This window comes from Caenorhabditis remanei, chromosome III (genome assembly GCF_010183535.1).
Source record: "Caenorhabditis remanei strain PX506 chromosome III, whole genome shotgun sequence".
NCBI classification, from domain to species: Eukaryota; Metazoa; Nematoda; class Chromadorea; order Rhabditida; family Rhabditidae; genus Caenorhabditis; species Caenorhabditis remanei.
Genome location: NC_071330.1, coordinates 3,550,903 through 3,561,403, shown reverse-complemented (window position 1 = coordinate 3,561,403; position 10,501 = coordinate 3,550,903). Strand labels below are relative to the sequence as shown.

Sequence of the window (10,501 nt, the reverse complement as noted above, 5' to 3'; positions counted from 1 at the left end):
TTATTTCTTCAAGTTTGAGAGGCAGAATGTCAATGAACACTGAAAGCTTGGTATACGGTATTGATATAACTTATGATTAGAAAAACAATGCTTATAGGCGCAGGACGGTTTTCATAATTGCGCCCTAATGAAATCTTCATCCGATTTAGTTTTTTTCATCTCGGTGGAGCGCGGTTGCCATTCTAACAACTATAGGAACATCACGGTGTTTACAAAACGGTATTCGGCAGAGCGCAGTTCCTGAAATAGTGTCACGCTAATAGATTGCTAAAGTTTCTAAACGAGAAAATAGAGTGTACATTAGTCACCAGAAATAGAAGATCAATCTCATGGAGGTCCCGAGTGTGTTTTCACGAAAAAAAGAGCATTTCAGAACGGAAGTTAATTAATTGACTATGGACTCCCCCACTCGCACTCTTATCTGAAACACCATCTTTTTGTGTTTTTTTCAGTCTATAGCAAGAAAATAGGGGTGGCATCGACGAAAAAAAATGTAAAAGGAAATATGAAAGGGTTAAAATTTTAAAAATCCAGATTGCCTTCAGATAATCTCAGATTTATGAGTTTTTCAACTAATATTTCATATCCACTCGAGCTACAAATAACTGCAAAAAGACAAATATTTATCCTCCCACATTACTTTATTTGTAGATCAAATCATCCGCCCTCTGAGATGTTTAACATTTTCAAAAAACGCATGTACTTCCGGTGCCAGATTTGATTTCTAGTTTTCTATTTATGAGCGAATGATCAGATGGATTAGAACGATGAAAGGGGGGATATGCTGGGATTATACGTATGGAGAGTAGAAGTACAACTATTGTGTTTGTGTCGGTCTGTGTGTCGGTGAGTATGGATGTCGCTGAAATGAATTATTTGGGGAGTGGAAGACGTACTCGAGTTTCCATTAGTTTTTGTTACATTGTTCGAATTTAATGTTTCAGAAAAACGTAAGTTTGCAACTATAAAACTCGATTATTAGGCTTAGAAAGAGAAAATTGTGAGAATACGAAGGAAACATAGATTTATACTCTTGATGGTGAAAAGTATAAGTCTGATGTAGCTTCGAAATAGTTAGATGCAAAGTGGCATAGTTGCGAAATGACTAGTTGTGAAGCCCACAAGTTCACTATTGAAAGAGTCAATTTTTTTTTTCGAAAACTGTCTTTTTTGGAAAAAAATCTTAACACTGATTTTTGTAGGTTTCAAAGGTTTTTGAGGAATTCTTTTGAGGAAACTTGAGAAAAATATGGAAAATCTTTAGAAAATATATGTTTCCAAAAAATTGAAGAGAAAAAAGTTCAAAATTAAAAAATGTGGGACGATCAGGAATTTCACAAGTCTGAATTTAACAGACAAGATTAAAAGTCAGAAACGATCTAGATGGAACATGTAGATAGATCGACCCGTTCTAATAGACAGACAGGAAACAAAAATTTCGGAAAGAATGACACACACACACCACGAAAAAGTCTGATCTAGGCGGGATACCCTCATTTTCTGATCTCCGTGTTTTCCAGATGAGACCTCACGTCATAAAACTTTTTGCAGCAAAAAGCATTTCAGACCCACGAAATCCTTGTGAGATCAGATCAGACGTATTACTTCAATGTCCTACTGAGTGATGAACGTTGGAACAATTTCGAAACAAAAGTGGATGATTTGGAAGAAAAAGCGTCATACAAAAAGTTTTGAGACTATTGGATATTCTATAACTTTTTTGGTGAAACACGGGGACGATAATCATCCAGAAGTGTTAAAAACCGCAAAGGGAATGCAAAATCAGTTAAATAATGAGTAATTAAAAAAGCATAACGAAATGATTCCAGGTTTATCCAGATTAGTCAAAAAGGAATAGGTTTCAAAATGTGTTAGGCGGATTTTCAGATCAAAAATTCTAAAAACGAGAAATTGGTAAGTGCTGGCCAAACTTTTCAATTGTTTTTCTAGCCCAGCCATCACCACTTGGTAGTTTTTCCCTGTCAGTCTATAAAAATTCATGAAATTTCATTAAAGTATCATCGCGAGGAGACTGACGGGAAAGGTCCTTCATGTGGCCTAGTAACCCAATAGCAAAAGTTCGGTCAGCACTGATCACTTTGGAATTTCTAGTTTTTTGAAAAAACAAAAAAAAACAAAACTTTTTTCGGACTGATAGTTTTGGAATTTTTCAGGGGTTTTGGGTCCATACGTATTCCCAGATTCCCGAAATCCCCATTAAAATGAAACGGTGAAATCAAAATAGAAACCTAATATAAAAACTTGGAGAGCAAAACTCACGACACAAAAAATATAGTCTAGTAGTTGAAGGATATAATTAATAGATCTTCCCAAAAGATAAGAAAACTCGAGAGTAGGCGTGTAAACAATTCATGAATCACACACTTTCTCATTTCCTCCTGGATTCAGAATCCTTCTGCTTCTTCTTCTCCACGTGACTTTATACTTTTCTTATCTAGATGGTGTGCTTCGTAGCTTAGACATTCATGGAAAAGCGAGACAAAATGAAACGAAATGTTTGATTTTCAGGGGAACGGAGGGATTGAAAAATAGGAAATGGAGAAGGATCGAGATGTTTTTGGACCCCTCGGTCCGGAAATTTCTTATTATGTGTTCGTTTTCTTCTTCAAGATTAATGGATTTGGCGTGCAAGATTAATAACAAAGAAGCACGAAATAGCTGGAAAGTCAATGGAATGCGATGAAAGAATCATACTTGCAAACCTTGCCGACACGGGCCGGCCCGTAACTCTCTTCAAACTCAATGTTATGGGCTGAAAATATACCAAAATGTAGATCACAGCGAGTTTTATGTCCGTGATCTACTACGGGTCGGATGACTATTCGTTAATGTGCCGCGGAAATGGCTTTTTTGGCCATTTGGAAACCAGACATTTGGAAACTAAACGTGAAAAAGTACACTGAATAATAAGGTTTGGTGACGAGGTGGTTTCGAAATGTCCGGCTTCGGAATGGCAAGGTTGCCAAGTGTCTCAGTTACCAAATGTCCGGTTTCGAAACTTTTATATAAGCACGGCACGCTTCTTACAACCGCGCTCTAATTGAACCAAAGAAAATTGCGTGAAAAAATTGAGAGACTCAGAGAAAAAGAGACACTTTTCAAGAGGATTTCGGTGGAGCGCAGTTGTCAGAACAGTGCCAAGCTAATATGTTTATTGCCAAAAAGTATAATTAAACTATTGTTAAAAACGAGTGATAGAGGTATTGAGGAGAGTTTCAAACTTGGATGAAAGACATTAGCAGTGATAAAATTTCCTTAAAAACCTTCTTTCAAAAAGCAAGAACCATAAATTTCAGCGTGATCCATTCAATTTCTTCACGTGCCCTTTTCTTTCCCCTCTTTTCCGAAACCGTCAAAAATTAAAAAATTAATTAGTTTTCAAAAATAAAAGAATCATCTTCGTCAAATTTCAAAAAAGGTATCAACGAGAGCAAAAGGCAAAAAGGATGTGTATCACAAAGAAGGCAACCAAGAAGACAACAGAACACAAGGATTCATCAGAAGATGCGAAAAAGAAGGCGGCTCAGAAGAAACCGACCAAAAAGTTTAAGATTCCGATGTTTGCCAAAAAGAAAAAGTCCGCCGAGCCAAAGGTGGAGGAGCAGAAAATTGAGAAGCCAGAGGAGCCAGAGGAACCACCGAAATCTGTGAAAGAAGAGGAGCAAGAGGTGGATAAGAGAGAGGAAGATGCAAAAGGATTGGATGAAGCGAAAGTGGAAGTGAAACCAAAAAGACCAACTGTCTTCCGCCCAAATTGTGCCAAGTGAGTGTAGTTTTTTTTCTCAACGCGTAAGATTGGTTTCCTAACCAGGTTGCTCTGAAACTGTGACATTTTGCAATCATTACTCGAAATCTTGATTATGATTTTGATCCCTACCAGAACAATGTGAGACGGTCTACTGTGAAAAAAATAAAGTTTGGTCAAGGATGTTGCTCCGCCCACAATTGCTTGCCGCACTTGCGATTGAGACCGCGAAATTTTTTTTTGAAAATCAATACAGTTTTGGCGCGATATGAAAGTGCCTTTTGATGGGGTTGACACAAAAAGTTGACCGGTTTTGTTTTGGGGGCGGAGCTAAAGGCTTAATTCTGAATTACAATTTCAAAAAAAAAGTTTAAATGTTTTTAAAATTTCAGAAAATCCCATAGTTGTCAAGGCCCGGCAAGGCCCGGGCCGGTATAAAATTTTTAAGGCCCGGCTTCAAAAAAATGACCCTTTTTTTTTCCAATTTTTTATCGAAAATGTGACCATTTTTGACTATTTTTCAGAATTTCTTCTAATTCTGACTGATAGTCAAAAATTCGACTTTTTCGCGAAAAAATTCAAAAAATTTCAAAAAATTTCAATAATTCGAACATTTGACTTTCGCGCCGCCAATTTGCCCGGGCCTTCGGGCCGGGCCGGGCTCTGTTTTCGCCCCGAGCCGGGCCTTGACAACTATGAAAAATCCCGATTTTCAGCCTCGCTGGATTGAGCGGCGCCACGAAAAAGAAGGGGAACAAGTACAAGTTTGGACAAATCGATCGGGAGGAGTTATCGGTAACTTTGAATAAGAAATCTCCAAAAACCTAAAACATATTCAGATCAACAACGACAAGACCGAGTTCCTAGAGAACGCGCAACTCACCAAACTGATGTCTCACGCCGATATGAAGGCGTTGATGAATGGACAAAATGCGCCGGGAGAGAATTTGGATGATCCGAACTGTCAGGTATGTTTAGGACCCTAACTTCAAGATCACACTAATAAAAAATTCTAGGACACTGTGGAAGAAGTGGACAGTGAGATGCAAGACATTGCCTTCTCTCCTCTGTTGGCTCCGATTCCGAAAGAAGAAGACAAACAGTTGCATGCTTTAATTCATCCAACTGATCAGAAAGCTTGAACTTCTTTTCTTTTTTAGAGGGAATAAAATAAATATTTTTTGCCGAAATCGAAATTTATGATTTCTTGGAATCCGGCATCCAGGAGAAAACCGACAGCATAAATCAAAGTTATGTTTTTGGTGACATAGTATTTTGTAATAAAAATTCCACCTGCAAAAACAAAAACGAAATGGCGAAAAATACAGAAAATGATCTGAAAAAGAGTGAAAACAACTGAGAAGGAGAGGATTAGTCATTAATTAGCAAGACGTTACATCATGGGTATTAGTTTCTGGAAGTTGAAAGACTATTGGTTCAGGGAGAGGTTTCTGGGAAAGAGGGAGAATCAATCAGGCCAGAAATGGTGTAATGGGTTCGAAAGTTCAAGACTCTCTACCAAATCAAAGTTGTTTTGTTTCAAATTTTCTGCAATTGTTCAGATTCTAACCTCAAGGGGTCACAAGTTTGGAATCGCTCCAAATTGCTAACAGGTATTAAGGAGAACTTGATTAGGCAAATCCTCATTTTTTATATTGTGCTCGTCACTTGTCTCTGTAAACCGTCTTCATTTCTTGTTTTGCAAGTAATTTTTGAATTTTCACAGGGCTTAACCACAGGGGTAAAAATTTGAGACGGTTTATCTCAGCGGCCAGAAACGAGCACAAAACAGACACTTGGGATTTGCCTAATCAAGTTGTCCTTAATACCTGTTTGCAATTTGGAACGATTCCAAACTTGCGACCCCTTGAGGTTCCCCGGGCCGGGTCTTGTCAGCAAAATTAAGGCCTAAAGTTAAAAAGGGTAGTTGACGCCAAAATTCAAAATTCAATATTTTTCGAATTTTTTCACAAAAAAGTAAAATTTTCGACTAGCATTCAGAATTAGAAAAATGTTTACATTTTCGATGAAAAAGTGAAAAAATCTCAAAAAATTAGGAAAACTTGGTTTCTTATTTGAAGCCGGGCCTTGACAAGTATCATAGATGTCCGGAAGCCGGATTCCGGATTCCGAACTTAAGGAATTCCGGGGTTTTTTGTCATTCCGGTTCCGATTCCGGATTCCGGTTTTTGAGTTGCCTATTTCCGGAATCCAAAAGTTGAAATTTAATTTTTTTTTTTGAGTTTAAAAGACGAAAACAGTACTTCCTTTTCAGTTTTGATGCTTAAAAGTAGTTTTAAACTTTATTTATCAATAAGAACACTCGAAAAATGACTTGGTCTTTCAAATTTATCGAATCATTCCGAATTCCGGGTCCCGAAATTCCGGATTCCGGGTTTTTTTATTCCGGTTCCGGATATCGTATTCCGGATAATGACAAATCTCATTCCGATTCCGGATTCCGGACTAACATGGAATATCTCACAGCTTACCTTTGGCCTTCAAACCAAGGCTGTCGTACGGTGGGCCGCGACCTGCAGCTTTTTAGGCCGCGGATCAACCAAAAAAAAACTGAATTTTTGAAAATCGGCTAAGAAGCAAAATGTTTCCATGGCTGGAAACTCTAATATAAAGTTGCCACACGGCCTTTTTGACAGTCTTGCTTGAAACCCAAAAGAAAAAATAGGTCATACCTTACTAAATTGGAAAGCTTTAGCTCTAATGATGGTGGTGTTCAGAAATCAAAACTGCTGAACACAAAATTCGCCCACATGATTTCAATTTCAATCGAATTTTTCATTTATTTTGTATTTGACTCAAAACAAAACGAACAACGAGTTTCACACCAATTTTCTTCCGAACTCATTCAAATTTATTCTGATTAGGGCCGTTCTCACTAGGAGTAGCATTGTTTTGGACAAGAATTCTCAGAAAGATATATGAGAAACATGAAATGGAAAATCTGATTTTAGATTATTTTATTTAGCTTACTAGGGAACGGCCAATAGATACACCATGAGCATTTTACGTTGGAAATGTTAGACTGTAACTGAATTCTAACCTGAAACTCGTTTTGACAGTCGACCTCTGTAATACTGGATATCTAAGATTTCGTTCAAATTGTACGGTTTTTACCGTGGTTTTGCTTTTTATACATCTTGATAAGTCAGTTAAGTCTGTAGACTTGCCTCTGTATGTCTTGGTGCGCGCATTTGACCTATGGACAAACGCGCGCTCTCATCGCTTTACTGTCGAATTTCGTAAAAAAGGAGTTTTTCTCATCAGTTTTTGGGGATACGCCGGCACGTGTGCCGTGTGAGATTCCGTTTTTGTTTTGTTTCAGTTTACCCAACTTGTTTTAAACCTAATTATTGTCATAGTGTGTTTTAGTAGTTATTGGAGCCTTTTGGCGTCACAATAAATCGATTCTTTCTTACAAAAAGTGTGTTTTGTGTGTTTCCTGCGCGTTACAGATTGTATTGATTTCTCTTTTGAATCCGTTGTTTTTCTCGCTCGTTTCGTGTGTTTTCTCGTTATTTTTAGATAATAAGTGTTACAAGTTCTCTTGAATTTGTAATTCTTATTACTTGGGGGCCGATTGCCAAAAGTTTTCTGTTGCAAAACAGAAAACGAGACCTTTTTCGTTCCAAAAGTAGAAGAAAAACACTTCGGCTGTTTCTTCTACAGAGAAGTATCCAAAATATATAAAAGAAAAACACCTCGGCTGTTTCTTTTATAGAGAAAGAGTAATAAAGTAAAGAAATACACCCCGGCTGGTTTCTTTACAAAGAAAATAGAAGAAAAACACTCCGGCTGTTTCTTCTATAGAGAAAGAATAGAGAAATAAGAGAACTCACTTCGCCTGACTCTCTTATTACGAAATATACCATCACAGAATCATTGCATTTCTGGTGATAGATAATAGAAAGTGAACGAATTTACGGATAATTCTTGAAATTGACGTAATATTCGCATATAATTCGTTTCTTTGTGGGTAAAATCACAAAGGGAAGAATAAAGTATTGATTTTGCAGCAGAAAGTTTTGCTAGCAAAAACATACGTTTCTATTATCTCTCAAGAGAGAATTCAATGAAATTTTGAGAACGGTTCGGGTGAATCAAAGAAATACGTGAACTTGTTATCAAAAGTAGCAAAATTATCGATTTTGTGAGGAAATTCTTCAAACTAAATAATTATTGTATTCGTATTCGTCTACTACCGCCCGCTCTGTATTTCTGGTGAAATAATCAAGAGATTAAATTGCAGAAAACGAGGGAAGCAATGGTTGGTGAGAGCAGTGACAATCAGACAATGAATGGAAGTGGAGAGAATGAGGATCTGTTGAGAGACGAGGAGGAGTTGAATTTGCTCAATGAGATCGATCCAAATGAAGTAATGGACATTGACAGTGATGCAATTCTAAATGAAGAGAAGGTAAATCTTGATAATCTCAAAAGTGGGCGAGCATTTATCATGGAAAAGGCTTTTGAGCATGCAGAAAAAATGTTAAGAACCTATACCAAGGGGAATGCAAGCACATATGAAAGTATCATGAGTCGCGTGACAGAAGCATATGAACAGATGATGGCAGAGGCCAACATAGATAGAGAGGAAAGGATTGTAGCAGAAAGTGAAGTGAGAAAAGTTAAAACTGAAAATGAAAAATTGCAGGAAGACAATACAGTGTTGAAAGCCGATGCCACGAGACGCGCGGAGAGAGAAGTGCTCGAAGCGACAAGTCAAAGTCAACGGCAACTAGAAATGGTGAGATTTATGGAAGAAAATGAAATCAATTCTGTAGAGCAACTTGAGAAAGTTATCACAAAAGTGAACAAACTTGGGGAGCTGACAATAAATCAATTCAAGCAATTACAGGGTGAGGAGCAGAAGCAACGTCGCTTGAGAGACGAATCACAACAATTGCAACAATCGCAAAGATGGATGGAGCTGAAAATGGAGGAACTGCAGAAAAAGTTGAACGGAGTTTTGAAGGAAAATGAAGAGTTAAAGAAGATGAGAACAGAAAAGGAAGAGGCCATGAGAATGGTGCAGGTTAACACGATGGCGAATTCGTTTGTGAGAACCGGTGAGCAGAGGCAAGAAAGGAATCAAAACAAACATGAAGTTCAGATCACGGAAAACGGATGCACCCATACGAAGTACAGAGGGGATTCGAGCAGTCGACAAGAACGGTTGTCAGGTAGGCAAGATGAACATGCCAATAGTGTGAGACCGATGCAGCGAGACAGAGAAATGGATGATATAATTGAGAGAGCGAGAGGGGTGGATAGTGATGAGGCAGTATCAGACAGAGCAGAGGTGACATTAAATTCTGGGAGGTATTTCACGGAATGGGATACGGGAAAGCCAAAAGAATTATCTCAAATGGAGCTAATGCATATGATGTTCACTCAGCAGAATCTGCCAGAACCCCCAAAGTTCACAGCAGAAGAAAATTCTGTCAACCTTGAACGTTTTCGGAAGTCATTCAGCCTGAAATTCGGGTCTTTTTCGGAAGAACATCAGATCACACTACTGGAAACAAAATATTTAGGTGGTAGGGCACTGAGAATATACAGAGGTTTACCAGAGCGTGAAAAAGAGACGGTTCGGGATGTGATGCAGTCTATGGCAAATAGATTAAGGATTTCGCCGGAAGATGAGAGTAGAAGGGCAAAAAGCCGCTGGGAGAATCTGAGGAAAAAGCCTGAGCAGACGATCGAAGATTTCTGTTTATCCATTGATGAGATTGCTCACATGGCATTTAAAAGAGTCAATGCTTCGGAATTGTCTTCACTCAAAACAAATAAGGTTCTGAATGCTATCGCTGAAAATGAAACCTTATCGTGTCTGATTGACAATCGCTTGCTGGGGGTACCAGAGAGAGATCATTATGACACATGTCGGATGTTGGCGATTAGATATGAACAAGGAATAAAAGAAAGGAGAGAAAGAAACAAGGTTCACAGTGGTGATAAAAAGACAGGGTTGCCACAGCAGAATAATAGTGCGGCGCCGTCGAGCAATCAATCTCAGCAAAGCATGCAGAATGTGCAGAAAAATAATATGCAGTCACAGAATAAAAGCAACTACACCAATAAGCAAGGGTCTAACACCGAGAATCCAGAGAATCCAATAAACCAGAACTGGAGACAGAGAACTCCAAACAATTCTGGGGAAAATGGAAACACAACGGGGTTTCAGAAGTGTGCGGAATGCAGCTCGATAGGTTGTCATGAACCCAGTTGTTCAAGAGCACCAGGAAATGCGAGAACATTCAGCAGACCAGTAGTCACTTGCTATCGGTGTCAAGAAAAAGGGCACATTGCTACATATTGTCCGCAAGCGAGTCAAAACAAAGACAAAGAACCACAGATAAAAGAGAACACTGTCAGTTCGGTGGAAGAAAGTCAAGTATTGGCCATTCCGTGCAAGTTAGCTGAAAAAGAGAATGAATGCTTGGACAAACCAGTCATCAGAGTAGAAAAAGGTCGTATTGGTGGTGCTGACGTGGAGTTAATGTTGGATTCGGGTGCATGTATCTCTGTGATCTCGGTGAAAACGTGGGAAAAGATTGTTGAAGTAAATGGAGTTGAGTGGGAGAAAAAGTTGACGAAAGGAAAGGCAGATCTTCGGCAAGTGGTTACAGCTAACAACCAGCCGCTCAAACTATTGTATACTGTTGAAGTAGAAACTTCAATGCTCACAAGAACAAGACTAATAAAATACTATGT

General features: G+C 38.4%; 1 protein-coding gene across 1 annotated transcript; it reads left to right on the top strand.

The window, feature by feature from the left end:
• Positions 1-3,467: 3,467 nt before the first annotated feature.
• On the top strand, positions 3,468-4,908 carry GCK72_008848 (uncharacterized protein; the record flags this gene model as incomplete). The annotated part of the gene is made up of 4 exons (XM_053727080.1): positions 3,468-3,784; positions 4,483-4,561; positions 4,606-4,734; positions 4,783-4,908. The coding sequence occupies 4 exons, from the start codon at positions 3,468-3,470 to the stop codon at positions 4,906-4,908; spliced, it is 651 nt and encodes a 216-aa protein (XP_053586657.1).
• Positions 4,909-10,501: the final 5,593 nt, after the last annotated feature.